At 45.2% G+C, this 14,268-nt stretch overlaps 1 protein-coding gene across 2 annotated transcripts in view; it reads left to right on the forward strand.

Moving 5' to 3' along the window:
• The window catches only part of LOC113904178, a 148,046-nt gene extending 134,010 nt beyond the window's left edge, over positions 1-14,036 (forward strand). The window contains exons 19-20 of one of the 2 annotated variants that reach the window (XM_027560997.1): positions 12,331-12,388; positions 13,693-13,729. In XM_027560997.1, the coding sequence (XP_027416798.1) occupies positions 12,331-12,359 (29 nt within the window). In that variant the 3' untranslated portion in view covers positions 12,360-12,388; positions 13,693-13,729. Of the gene's footprint in view, positions 1-12,330 lie in introns of both variants that reach the window. The other variant, XM_027560996.1, reaches the window with a different exon arrangement.
• The last annotated feature ends 232 nt before the right edge of the window (positions 14,037-14,268 follow it).

Genomic DNA, 14,268 nt, shown 5'->3' on the forward strand with positions numbered 1-14,268 from the left:
GACTAATGGACTTTGGTTCATTTCCAAAAGATCAGGGCATTAGATTGAATTCATATTTAATTGATAACAGCAGAAACTTTGATACATTGTTCTGTATTATAGATTATACCATATTAAGTCATCAGTTTTTGTAATATGAGTGCACTCTGACAATATGTTATGTTTGTGCAAATACTTCATGTTTGTGAAAATGTGAGAGCAGGAAGAAGAGGATTTGAAGATTTGCAACTCGTTTGCAGATTAAGTCAAACAAACAAGCTCAACATAGACACACAGAAGCACATGTACATAATTGTGTGTTCATACCCCAAAATCTGAAACCAAGTAACCATAATGTCTTGACCCTGCTCCAAGGTTTGTTCATCTGTTTACTGTTTTCTGCTCACTGGCCTTCCCACCCAAATCTCTCCCTGCTCCGTATGGCTCACCCCTTTCAGACTGATGTTTTTAGTGTGCCAACCATCTTGCCCCCAGACTTTAGCAAACGGTGCCTGCACAGTGCTGTGCCCACTCCTCCACCTACCCAGTGCCCTCCACCATCTCACTGTCTCCGTCTCCCTTCATCTCACGTGACACCTCTGTGACGTCATGGTCAACACATCACCACATGTGGTCCTTCCATTGTGCCCGCTGCTTCAAGCCTTGCGTGTTTGGTTGAGCTATTCCCTTCACCGGGAAAGATCGTCCCTTCTTCTTTCTGCAAAATTCTAACTCCTCCTTGTAAACCCAGCATGCGGTTCCCTCTGTGACACCTCCCTGCCTCCCCTCCATAGTCAAACACTCCCTCCTTTCTGCTACTTTGCCACTTCATAGTTTTTCTTTTGTTTTCCATTAGTGTGTCTGCTTGTTTGAAATTAAATACCTCTATATCTGCCCTTCTCAATAGTCAGTGTGTATCTCCAAGGTCAGATTCTTATTATTTTTCAGATTTTTCTTCTCCTCTGTTAATACTTAGAGAGCCATGAACCTAACACTGTGCCCAGAAAAATAGTAGGAACTACATAACATTTTCTTGAATTGAGTAAAGACAATCCTTTTCAATGGCTAAAGTGAAAGTGAAGTTGCTCAGTCATGTCCGACTCTTTGCGACCTCATGGACTGTAGCTTACCAGGCTCCTCTGACAATGGGGTTTTTCAGGGAAGAGTTCTGGAGTGGTTTGCAATTTCCTTCTACAGGGGATCTTCCCATCCCAGGGATCGAACCCAGGTCTCCCGCATTGTAGGCTGACGCTTTACCGTCTGAGCCACCAGGGAAGATCTTAGGTACTGAGTAAATGATTAGCCTCTTAAAGCATCTTCTACTGACCTAGATCATGGGTTGTTCTAGGGCTCACATACATGCTGTGGGGTTTTCCTCACTAGAGATCTGATTGCACTGCTGTCTCAGGTCTGAAGAAGTTCCAAGTGGGTTTCTGAGGTTCTGGATGGTTTGAGAAGAACAGTCCTTTTCTCATCTCCAGCATTTGGGTGTTGAAGGTCAGGTTGTAAATTATGTTTGACTGACTGGTGATCTTTCCTGGGTCAGTAGCCTTTGACAGTCCATCCAGTGGACTGCATAGGGTGCATGCTTGCCTGCCTGAGTTTCAAGTTTAGTTCTTGGTTGCTGCCTGTGGACTCCGGGTCGATGCCTTAAACTCTGAGTTCCAGTCTGTCCACCCATTTAATCGGGCTCAGTGCCTTTTAGGATGGTGTTAGGGGTGAGCAAGGTGATGTGATGATGCAGGTTCAGTGTTTAGGACAGTGCTTGGCACAGAGTGAAAGGCCTTGTGTCTGGGGAACTGTGTATAGAGGCACCCAGTGCCTTTCTGGTGTGTTCAAGCTCCAGGGCTTCAGAGTGTGACATACACGGTTTCCTTATTGCATGATCTGGGCATGTTAGTTAACCTCTGCCTCTTTTTCTTATCTTAAAACAGACATCATAATTTGATTTAGTTTATGGGGTGAGAAATAAATATGAAGCACTCAACACAGAACCTACTGTATAGTAGGAGCTAATAAATGGTGATTATTATTATAATTGAAGGGAAAAAAATGCCTACTGTTATAATGACAGAGATTACCCAGGATGGTAAAGAAGAAGCAACTTTTAAAAATGAATGCCTAACTAGTCAATCCTAAAGGAAATCAATCTTGAGTATTCATTGGAAGGACTGATGCTGAAGCCAAAGCTCTAATACTTTGGCCACCTGATGTGAAGAGCTGACTCATTGGAAAAGACCCTGATGCTGGGAAAGATTGAGGGCAGGAGGAGAAGGGAGCGACAGAGGATGAGATGGTTAGATAGCATCACTGACTGGATGGACAAGAGTTTGAGCAAACTCCAGGAGATAGTGAAGGACAGGGAAGCCAGGCATGCTACAGTCCATGGGGTTGCAGAGTTGGACACAACTGAGTGACTGAACAACAGCAACCGTGCAGACAGCTGTTAGGACGACCTGTGCCACAAGGACCTACAGCAATGCTGGATCTGCCCTTTACACCAAGCAGCTGAACCGTAGTTAATAGGCAACTGTCGGTTCTGGGAATGTCCCAGAAGTAAGTAAATTCCTGACCCTCCCTCAGATGATCTTCAGGTGGTTGTTCTCAGCAGGAACGTGAGAGGAAGTGACAAGTAGGAACGTTTCTCTGTTCCTTTTTAGCACCTACTTCAAGTCCTGCGTCTCTGGAAACCTCAGTGAGATTCTGACATGAAAAAGTGGTTCTGTTTAGGGATGAAGGTTCCAAGATGCTTATCCACAGCAAACACAGGAATGTGCTTCACATGGTTTACAGAAGAAGCCGCAGGAGAGGGTGTACAGGAGAGAGAGAATGAGGGGCGGGGGTGCAGAAGAGGGATTGGTCCCTTGTGCCTCAAGGAAAGTCAGCGTTCACGGAAAGTAAACGTGCTATCAGGCCACCAACCTGACCACCTAACAGGCTGCTCCCGGGGCAGGAATGTAAGAAGAGCCACAGGTTGGAGGCCTTCGTGTCAAGGTTTGTGTATTTGTTACCCTGGACATGACTCCAGTGGATAAAATAAAACTCCAGGAGAGAAAGAAGCAGAACCACAAATACGTTTTTAATGGATCAAAAAGTAATTTGCTTGTCTTGCTCTCCTCATTACCCCCTTCTGATGCTAACTGCAGCAGCCTTATCTCTGAGGCAGTGCCCAGCTGCTGGGCCACCCTCGGACTATTGTCATTGCCCTCAGGGTCTCGTGCTGGACTCAGGAGCTCCCTGTGGGGTCTTCTCTATCTCCGCCCCAGATCCATACATTTCTCATGGAAGCAGTGTTGCTGGGGAAACTGCAGAAGGTGCTGTTACTCTGTGAGGCCGGTGACAAGTCTCAGTGCTGGTTCTGCAAAAAGGTGGTGTCAGGGAGCTGGGGTGGCATCCTCATGCACCTTCCCCGGCGAAAGGTAGCTGCCCTGCAGACCTGGGGGTTGGGCGTGGCCATTCTGGGCTGCTGGTGCTCATGGTGGGCACGGGTGCTGGGGTGCACACAGCAGAGGCGCTCAGAGTGCACATCAGAGGGCAAAGGGAAGAAATCCCATGCTTCTTGATGCTTCCTCGTGGAAAAGAATATACAGCAAGGCTGAACCAGGGCAGAGAGAAAGCTCACCAGGTGTTGGTTCCTTTCATGAGTTAAGTGGGAAGAGGCGTGGCTGAAACACAAAACCCAGCGATGGGGAGGACACAGACACCTCCTGCGGGAATGTGCATCTTCTCAGTTGAACACCCACATCCTTATGGCTGTATTTTATTTCTATACCTGAACACTTCATTTTTCTGCCTTTTGTGCATAAATATAGAGTGTGTTCTCAGTCACTCAGTCGTGTCTGACTCTTTGTGACCCCATGGACTGTAGCCCGCCAGGCTCCTCTGTCCATGGGATTTCCCAGGCAAGAATACTGGAGTGGCTTGCCATTTCCTTCTCCAGGGGATCTTCCTGACCCAGGGATCGAACCCACATCTTCTGCATCACAGGTGGATTCTTTACCACTGAGCCACCTGGGAAGCCCATAGATAGAGTATACGGCACTGAATTTCTACTGTTCACACATAAGAGTTGGCTGCTTGAGGTTTGGAGCAAGCAAAATTTGCATCTGCATCAGGTAAACATTCAACTGATTATGAATTGAAGTAAATATTCTTCTTTACTATAGTGATAGGTGACTCAGTGGTAAAGACTCCACCTGCCAATGCTGGAGATGCAGGAGACACAAGTTCGACCCCTGAGTTGGGAAGATCCCTGGAGGAGGAAATGACAACCCACTGTAGTATTCTTGCCTGGAGAGTCTCATGGACAGAGGACCCTGGCCAGACTACAGTCCATAGATTCACAAAGAGTTGGACATTACTGAGTACACACACGTGGTAGGTAGAGTTTTCTTCACTATTTGTATTAGTTTCCAGTGAATGCTGTAACAAATTATAGACTTGGTATTTTGCAGACTTGGTGGCTTGAAGCAGCAGAACTGTATTCTCTCATATGTCTGGAGGCTATAAGTCTGAAATGCAGGTCATCAGAGCCCTGACATCTCGTGGTCGCTCTTTCTCGTCTCTTCTAGTGTCTTGGCTGGTCAGATGCTGCTCAAAGCCTGTGGTGCCCCCAGGTTTGAGTAGCTCCAGTCTCTGCCTCTGTCATCACAGGCTGTTTCCTGTTTATCTCTGTGTCTCTGTGTCGCTCCTTCTCTTCTGATGAGGACCCTAGAGCAGAGGGCTGGCTGGCCTTGCTCCAGTCTGACCTCATCTTAATCAGTTACATCTGCCAAGTGCCTCTTTCCATGTGATGTGGTCACATCCTGAGGCTCTATGTGGACGTGAACTTGGGAGGCACCTTTAGTTCATATACTATTTGAGTGGAGTACTATCCACTGCAAATTTATTAGCATTAAATTTGGGATCTCTAGACTTTTCTGTTTATCATCAAACTTGTAGTGTTTTTGGACATGTGCCTGTGCATGTGTGTAGACTTTTAATAATGAAATAATTTTTAAAAAACCAGCAGTTACTTCTTAATAGAAATGATGTCTTTTATGAATATTTGCATGAACCCACTTTACCGCGGAGGGTCTAGGTCCGCAGACAGTTAGCAGCAGCAAAGTTTTTCAGCCTCCAATCGAGGAAGCTCTCAGTGTCGCCTTCCATTCCTCCCGGCGGGTTTGGGAAGTGGCCTTGACAAGAGCTCGTGCAAGCAGGTTATTGGAAATAAAGGTCTACCCTGGGCGATTCTAAATAGGAAGGGATTTATGGATGCAGAAACTGAAAAGTTAAATACAAATAAATGACATTTTAAAACAACTACCTAACTGGACTTGTCAGGGCAGAGCAGCACAACTAGCTCTGTCCTCATAAAACCAAATCATGGGGCGGTGGAGGGAGGAGACCCTGAGGCATTTTACCCTAAGGACTGAGGACAGGCAGCCCCAGCGGGCTTTCCAGGCTGAGGCTGCAGCCAACGCTTGTAAGTGTTCCAGCCTCATTTCTAGCAGGAGGCCTTTTTTTTTTTTGAGAACGGTTGAGATCATTTCCTTTGTGTAAAAGTGGAAGGAAAGCAGACTCCGGAAGGTGTCCACTCTGGACAGCACAGTGTCAGCAGGTCCTGGGTGCTGTCCGCAGCTGGAATGCCAGCACTGCTCCAGCCCAGGCTGCTGGTTTCCCGATGCTCAAGGCCATCTTGCTGACTGTGCGATAGGGGGTCTGCTGTTCCATGAAGGTAGCTCACCTCCCTGCAGGCCCGTGAGGCTAGCGTGTGGACAGAGCAGAAAGGAAGGCCCCACCCCACCTTCAGGACCGTCTCTAGTCAACTCTCTGTCCTGCAGCGGGAGCTGCTGGGGCCACAGATTGGGGTGGCTGACAGGTCAGGAGGCTGCAGACTCGGCTTCTCTCTGCTCCCTGGCCGCCCCATGCCCTTCTCAGCTCCGAAGCACTGCCTGGAGCCTCTCGGGCTCTCACCAGTGTCTTTACTGTGAGCTAAGAAGAGGGCTGTCCCCTCTGCCTGGAACCTGCCCTCCAGCCTGCGGCTGGGCTCAGTAAACCTTTACCAAAGCACATGACACTAACCCGCTACTTCTGGGTCACGTTTCTGTGTTTACATCTAGCCTAACTCTTCCAGCTCTCAGAAGACTTTTCTCAAGTTCAGATCCATTGTTTTTCTGTTTTTCTGTTCAGCATCCTCCATGTTTCCGGAAATAGAATAAGTTAGAATTGTGTGTGTGTTCACCTGAGCCTAAGGCATGTGCTCATCAAGACACCCTAAGTATTGTGGGAAATCACATGAAAGAAGGGGCTGGAGATTAGAGCACAGGACCTAAAAGGTTTAACTATGTCTTGACTTTCCTGGTAGCTTAGTGGTAGAGGGTCCGCCTGCAGTGCAGGAGAGGCAGAAGACACAGGGTTCAATCCCTGGGTCAGGAATATCCCCTGGAGAAGGAAATAGCAATCCATTCCAGTATGCTTGCCTGGGAAATCCCACAGGCAGAGAAGCCTGGTGGGCAACAGTCCATGGGGTTGCGAGGAGAGTCAGATATGCCTGAGTGTGCACATGAACACACACACACACACACACACACACACACACACACACTGCTTATTGAAATACCCTTCGACACCCAGGGTGAAGTGCTGCCCATGCCACAAAGCTTTCTCCCCTTGTCCAATCAGAGGGGAGCTCGTCTCTGGAAAGTTCTCCAGCCTTTACTCAGACTTCCACATGGTGCTGACACCTGCCAGTGGCCACCATCCTTGTGAACCATTTGCCTCACATGCTAGATGATAACCATCCTAAGAGCGGGGTCACACGCATTTGTTTTTATTCTTCAACATGGATTCTTACACCAAGTAGGGACTCAGCCAGTTGTAAAAGTGGAAGGAAGGAGGGAGTAGCAGGAAGAGAGGGAGGAACTAATGGAAATCACAGTGGAATCCCAGGTTGGAAGAAACCTCACAGGTCACCTAATGAGTCCTCAGATGTGTCATTAAAAATTGTTTATGTATTCTTTGCTTTCAAACTAGTTCAGCCCATGTTGTTGTTGTTCAGTCACTCAGCCAGTGTCCAACTCTACAACCTCATGGAATGCAGAACCCCAGGTTTCTCTGTGCTTCACTACCTCCCAGAGTTTGCTCAGATTCATGTCCATTGAGTTGGTGATGGCATTCAGCCATCTCATGCTCTTTGGCCCCCTTCTCCTCCTGCCCTCAATCTTTCCCAGCATCAGGGTCTTTTCCAATGAGTTGGCTCTTTGCATCAGGTGACCAAAGTATTGGAGCTTCAACTTCAGCATCAGTCTTTCCAATGAGTATTCAGGATTGATTTCCTTTAGGATTGACTGGTTTGATTTCCTTGCAGAAGGGACTCTCAAGAGTCTTCTCCAGCACCACAGTTCAAAAGCATCAATTCTTCAGTGCTCAGCCCATGTACAAATGATTTCATTTTCCCTTTCTGGAAAAGAGGGGGGGAATAATGAATAACATGGATAAGAAAGGAGGTTAAAATTTTCATAAGGTACAGAAATATAAAATACTATTTTGTAGGGGAGAGAAAATAATAAAAATTATCATGAGACAGTGAGCAATCATTTAACGCTACTGATTTTTTTTTTCCCCAAACGAGGCCACTGTTAATCATATCTTGCTATTCTGAGCATGTATTTGTGCTGCTGCTGGCTCCCGGGCTCTCTTTGTCAGTTTGAGCCAGTTCTTGGTACGAAAGTGACAAGTGGCGATGGTGGAAACTGACAGAATGAGGCACAGGCAGAAGTTCTGCTCATCTCTCGGATTGGCGTGGAGACAGCCTTCTTACAAGCATTTATGTTCCTTCTGCCATTTCCCGTGTGAATGAGTGGTTGCCATATCCAAAATGTATCTCAGACACTATCTAATCTCTACCATTTTCTCACGCTCCTGCCCTACCCAAAACAGCCCACGTGTCTTAGGGCACACAGATTTCCATGGCTTGTTGACTTGAATCATAAAAGGCGAGAAAAATTTTGTTTGTGTCTCCTAGTTGTCCCAGTGAAAGGGAGTTCCCTGGTGATGGGAGCAGTGTTGAAGTGAGCTTCTGCTGTGGCTGCGTAATGGGTATGGTGTGCTTGGGCAAGCAAGCGCCTGCTGTTTGCTTTTAGTTCCACGCCTTTGACATCACGGTTCTCCCCTCCAGGCTCACTGCTCCAATACTCCCGTCTGTTCACTGACTTCGGGGGGATGTTCGAGTCCTGATGTGAAACGTGGTTCTCGGTTCTCAACAACTGGCCTTGGCTAATTGCTCAGCTCCTTCTGCAGGAGTTGATGGGGTAGAAACTGAAGGATGGGCTAGAAAGGTGCCCAGGCAGGAAGATAGAAGCACATGCAGAAGGGAACACTCATGTCCTGCAAACAGTTCTCATCTAGTGACTAAAATCTGTCCTGTCCTGTTCACTAGAAATGATACATGAGGAAAGAGCTGATGGCTCTTTGTAAAAATACAACTATCTTTTTAAAAAATTCATAGAAATGATAGCCACTGAAGGGAATTAAGAGTTAACACTTTTGGGCTTCCTTGGTGGCTCAGTGATGAAGAATCTGCCTGCCAATGGAGGCATGGGTTCCCCACATGCCACGGAGCATCTAAGTCTGGGCGCCGCAACTACTGAGCCTGTGGTCTGGAGCCCGCGAGCTAGAACTATTGAAGCCCATGCACCCGAGACTCCATGCTCCACAATAAAATAAGCCACCGCAGTGAGAAGCTTGTGCACTGCAATTAGAGAGTAGCCCCTGCTTGCCACAACTAGAGAAAAGCCAGCAATGAAGACCCAGAACAGCCAAAAATAAACTCTAAAAAAAAAAAAAAAATCACTAAAAAAACCCGAATAGTTTTGGTGATTTCAAGCCTTTAAGAATCTAAACCTGGAGCTGGCTAAGGGAGTTATTTTTAGTAGGCATCTAATGCTCAGAGGTCTCTGTGGCTTTCAGAGTCAGAGTTTGTTTTCCATCCAAGTACTAACCAGGCCCAACTCTGCTTAGCTTCAGAGCTTGTTTTAGTCCAGCAGTTTCTGAAGAAAAAAAAAAAAATCACAGTAGAAACTTCCCGTAAGTGGACTACACAAGACTAGAGTATGATTTTTTAAAATATTAATTGGTCAGTCAGTAAACTCAGGTTTGGTTGCAAGGATGAGAAATTCATTAAAGCTCATTTTAGAAATGGCAATTTTGAAGGTACCTCTCATGGAACCCAGCTTCAGGAAATAAAGCTGGACTTGGTAAGCTGGAAAGCCAGCAGACAGCCAGTCATGCTCTCTGGATTGTCAAGGTGTCACTTCACTGAAAGCCTGCTGTCTTGTCTCCGGATGAGCTGCTTCTGGAATGTTCTTCTCACCCATCTCTTTGGGTTGCAGTCACCTTGGGTTCCGGAACACCAATCAGCCTTAACAGTATGGGCACTGTGATGCCTCCTGGGGCGGCATTCTCAGATCACCGTTTCTGTAACTGAGGTCAAAATATTTAGAGAGAACACCTGATGAACTAATCTGTCCTCCAATTGGCTAGGATGAGAGGCAGGTCATTTGGTATAAACCTTGCTCTCCAAGGGTTGTTTCTTCTGAAAAGAGGGGCCTGGGTGGGAGAGGGCCATCGCCTGAATTACTGTATTTGGCAATGAGAGAGTATAATAGTGTAATATACTTTAATAGCATATATATAGTATAAGTATATATATTTATAATATAATGTATAATATATATAATATATATGTAATATGTATATATGTAAAATATAATATATATAATGTATAATATAATATATACAGTGCATACTTATATAGGGCTTCTCAGGTGGCGCTAGTGGTAAAGATCCCACCTGCCAATGCTGGAGACACAAGAGATGGTGGGTTTGATTCCTGGGTTGGGGAGATCCCCTGGAGGAGGGCATGGCAACCCATTCCAGTATTCTTGCCTGGAGAATTCCATGGGCAGAGGAGCCTGGCGGGCTACAGTCCTTGGGGTCACAAAGAGTTGGACACCACTGAAGTTACTGAGCGAGTGAGTGAGCTTATATAGTGTATATAATATATACTCTAGTATATATTATAGTATAGCATATATAGTATAAGAATATAACAGCAACTCATATTTGCTGACCATTTATCACATGTTGGCACACATCAGATGATATACTTGAATATGTGTGTTTAATCCTGCATCCTTAATGGTGTAGGTACGATCATTATCTATAATTTACAAATGGGGAAACTGAGGCTTAGAGGTCAAGAATGTGGTTCACATGTCAGTGTGGGAGCCAGGCGGTCTGACTCCAGGTGGAATTCCAATGCACATGAAGCTGGCCTGGTCCTGGCCTATGAAGGAAGCTGTGGAGACAGTCATTTGGCTGCAAAGATGGATTCTCTCTGATGCCACGTGTGCATGCTCGGTCATGTCCAACACTTTGCAACCCCCTAGACTGTAGCCCCCACCCCGCCCCAGGCTCCTTTGTCCGTGGGATTCTCCAAGCAAGAATACTGGATGGATACCTAAGCCAAAACAAGAAAGACAGGATAACTAAAGCCTCAATAAATGCATAAAGTAAATGATATGTTGTTAGACTCTAGAGGAGGAAGAGAAAGAATACCGTGAGCTGAGGGTCAGAAGGAAAGCGGCCTCTCCCCGCCTTTGAAGGTGCAGAGAGGAGCGGTGCTGACAGCTGGGCAGCAGGTGTGTGTCCACAGGTCCCCTTCAGCCCCACCTGTTAGCATCCTCCAGTGATTTCAAGGCCACTGTGGTCAAGTCAGTCCCACAGCTTGGCCTCTGAATTCCTAAGCATTCTCAGATTGAAGGACTCCCTGACCCCAACTTAGTGACCCCCGGACAGAGCACCCCGCCATCCACCCTGCCGTGTGTTTCCCAGCAGCGCCTTGTGCCCCAGCCCTGTGGCATCTGCTCTGTATGTCTCGGCCACTACCACTCTCTCTCCCCATGGTGCCGTCCCAACCTCTTGCTGCCCATCAGGCGTCTGCTCACTGACCAACTGTCAGCCCAGTCAGCACTTCTTTGCTGAAAGGTTTTTGTCCTTCATTCTTTGTACTTGCCAGTTCTGGCCACTCAGAGTCAGTCAGTCTCCCCTCCGGCTCCGGTAACACCTGTAAGCATCTCTCGCATCACCTGTGACTTTGCACAGTTACGTCTTTGCACATTGGTTTCTTCTTTGACACTGAGAACTCCTTCAGCTCAGGTGCCCCATCTCTCCTGTCCTTCTGCAGCACTCAGCAAGGAGCCTGGCACACAGAAGACTCTTTCTGAGTGTCTACTGCCTGGGAGGATGGATGGAAGAAGCGTGGCATAACTGTAACAGTGGTTCTTACGGGATAATAGTAATGTTTATGTACCGCTTAGTAAGACATCAGTGTGTCCGCCTCCCCACACCTTGAGGCAGGTGATCTCGTCAAGGAAACTGAGCTCACAAGGCCAGAAAGTGGTGGAACTGGGTCTCTGAGCCTAGCCTTCTTCTGCACAAGCTGTTTCTAACTCGGAGGCTGGGCTGGTTTAGAGGGATGTGGCCAGGACCAGCTCCTACTCCCCACAGGCACATTTCCCAAGGGGGGATATTAGCCCTGAATTTTAAGGTAATGTGATTCTTTTTGGAGACGCTGAGGGAAAGCTACTAAAGGAAGCTATGTGAAAGCAAGACAGAGGCCCACCCTCAGGATGTACTGAAATGGTGGCACCTACCTTTCTGTGCCAGATACCCTTGGACCACAGGGCAGCCACCCTCTGGCCCCGCCAGGCATCAGGCTCAGGGTTTTTGGCTGCTTTTGGCCCCGTCACAGCCCATCCTGAGCAGTGACCGTGGTGGGCGGTGGGCAGGACTGAGCCGCAGGTCTGCTGCTGCTACTGCTAAGTCGCTTCAGTCGTGTCTGACTCTGTGCGACCCCAGAGACGGCAGCCCACCAGGCTCCCCTGTCCCTGGGATTCTCCAGGCAAGAACACTGGAATGGGTTGCCATTTCCTTCTCCAATGCATGAAAGTGAAAAGTGAAAGTGAAGTCGCTCAGTCGTGTCCGACTCTTAGCGACCCCATGGACTGCAGCTTACCAGGCTCCTCTGTCCATGGGATTTTCCAGGCAAGAGTACTGGAGTGGGGTGCCACTGCCTTCTCTGGAGCCGCAGGTCTAGCAGTGCTTTATTCTTCAAGCCACAGTGATGGTGTCATTTCCCACAGGTATGAGTAAATGGTAGATTGAACTGTGCTTGACTTTATAAAAAGCTCTTTCTATAGTTACCTTTTAACTTTCAACATCAATGCAGAATCAAACTCATTGTAAACATAGAGAAAAAATAATAATTTTATCTCCTTTCTGCTCTCTCTTTTTTCTTTCCCTCAGATGGCTTCCATTTATGTCTCAGGGCATAATCCATGCAGAGATTGACTTGGTCTTCAAGGTGAGGATCAATGACAGCTGCAGTAGAAGAAAGTACAAGCTGACTTTGGTACAACGGACATCAAGGACACTCCCAGGTGTCCCCAGAGCATTCCCTTCCACAGCTTATGTTTCACATCAAATTATACACAGAAGAGTGTGTAAGGTGTGTCTGGGCAATGCACAGGCACTCCTGTGAGTTAACAATCAACCCAAGGATTTGCTTCCATTTAAGAGTTAAAGTCACACTTTTTTTTCCTATCACTTATAATGTCATTAAACAGATCTATTATTAACTGCACTTCACTTTTATTTTTGCAGAAATACAAATAAATCATCAACCTGAAATACAAGAAGCAAATGGCAAATGCTGTTGCCACTTTTTGTCTATTTAATCATCTGGAAATAATTTATTTCTGTTCCAAGATTACCTACCTCAAACAATTTTTAGTATATTCTGAGTTTAAACTATTGACTAAAAAACACTTAAAATGATTGTAGAAACAGGTATTAAGTCATGGTCTGATTTATAAACTAACAAAAGCCACATTAGCCACAGATGCTTTTTCCCTTCAATAATTTAAATATATGGGAAAATAATTATTTTTCAAAGGGTTAATTTCTATTAATTATACTCTTTTTTTTACCACTAACTTTGCATACTGATTTCTCAGTTTTATTTTTAAGTCTTTTGAGTTTAGCTTTTTCTATTAGATCTTCTTCAAATCAACCTGTGATTGTTATTAACATGTTTACATTTTAAAGGTGATCCAAGTGGGGTCGGTAAATACATATTCCTTAATATGCATGTCAAGTCATCAAACCTCTATGTTTTCAAAAGTGTTTGTACTGTGTATGATAATTTGAAACTAGGCAGGGTTTAATGCTGACATTGTTGTATTCATGAAATCCTATATTGACCAGGATGGCCACTGAGATGAAGACATGACATTCAAGCTGATAATTATCTTTATTAATATTAGAAACTTCATTTTGGCTTATATTTTACTTTTTGTTTTTTAGTTATTTACAGAGGAAAGGCTTTATGTGTATTAATATAAACAGAATTTTACTAATGTACTGAAATCTTTTAGTAATTTTAAGGAGTCTTAAAAGGTTTGTGTCTTACAATAAACCTTTAAGCAATAAAGCTTGGAATGACATTCTAAGTGAAAAATTATCCATTAATTCCAGAACTTGGCAAGGCATATAAGAATAATAAAAGCTAATAGTTTTAAAGCTGAAGACCTCAATTAAGGATGAAAATGTTGGAATTCTTTTGTTAATAATATTAGCCATGTAACCAATATTGTTTTTATTGTTCAGTTGCTAAATCATGTCTGACTCTTTGCGACCCCGTGGACTGCAGCATGCCAGACTCCTCTGTCCTCCACCATCTCCTGGAGTGAGCTCAAACTCATGTCCATTGAATTGGTGATGCAATCTAACCATCTCATCCTCTGCTGCCTGCTTTTCCTCTTGCCCTCAGTCTTTCCCAACATCAGTATCTTTTCCAATGCGCTGACTCCTCCCATCAGGTGTCCAAAGTATCAATATAAGTGATACCAAATATAGTGAAGTTACATTATATAGTAATGGTGGTTACCTAGGAGTTTGGTAGATAGAGTTTATCAGTGTAATTTTGATTAAAATAAACTATTGTAAGATTTTTTTTTGGTTATTATTTCAGTGGTTTCCGTTTATTCTTCTGGCCTCATTAAAATGTCTTTGTTTTTTTATAACACAAATGTGGATTAATAACAGACCTTAGTTTGTGAGACACCTTAATTATTTGTGAATGATCTTCTTTTATTTTATTTCATTTTTAAATTCTGAAGAATATTAAAGAATTTGATCTTTAATATGCCTTGGGTTACCAAAAGTGGGGTCTCTGCTCCATTT

This window comes from Bos indicus x Bos taurus, chromosome 14, assembly GCF_003369695.1.
Source record: "Bos indicus x Bos taurus breed Angus x Brahman F1 hybrid chromosome 14, Bos_hybrid_MaternalHap_v2.0, whole genome shotgun sequence".
NCBI classification, from domain to species: domain Eukaryota; kingdom Metazoa; phylum Chordata; class Mammalia; order Artiodactyla; family Bovidae; genus Bos; species Bos indicus x Bos taurus.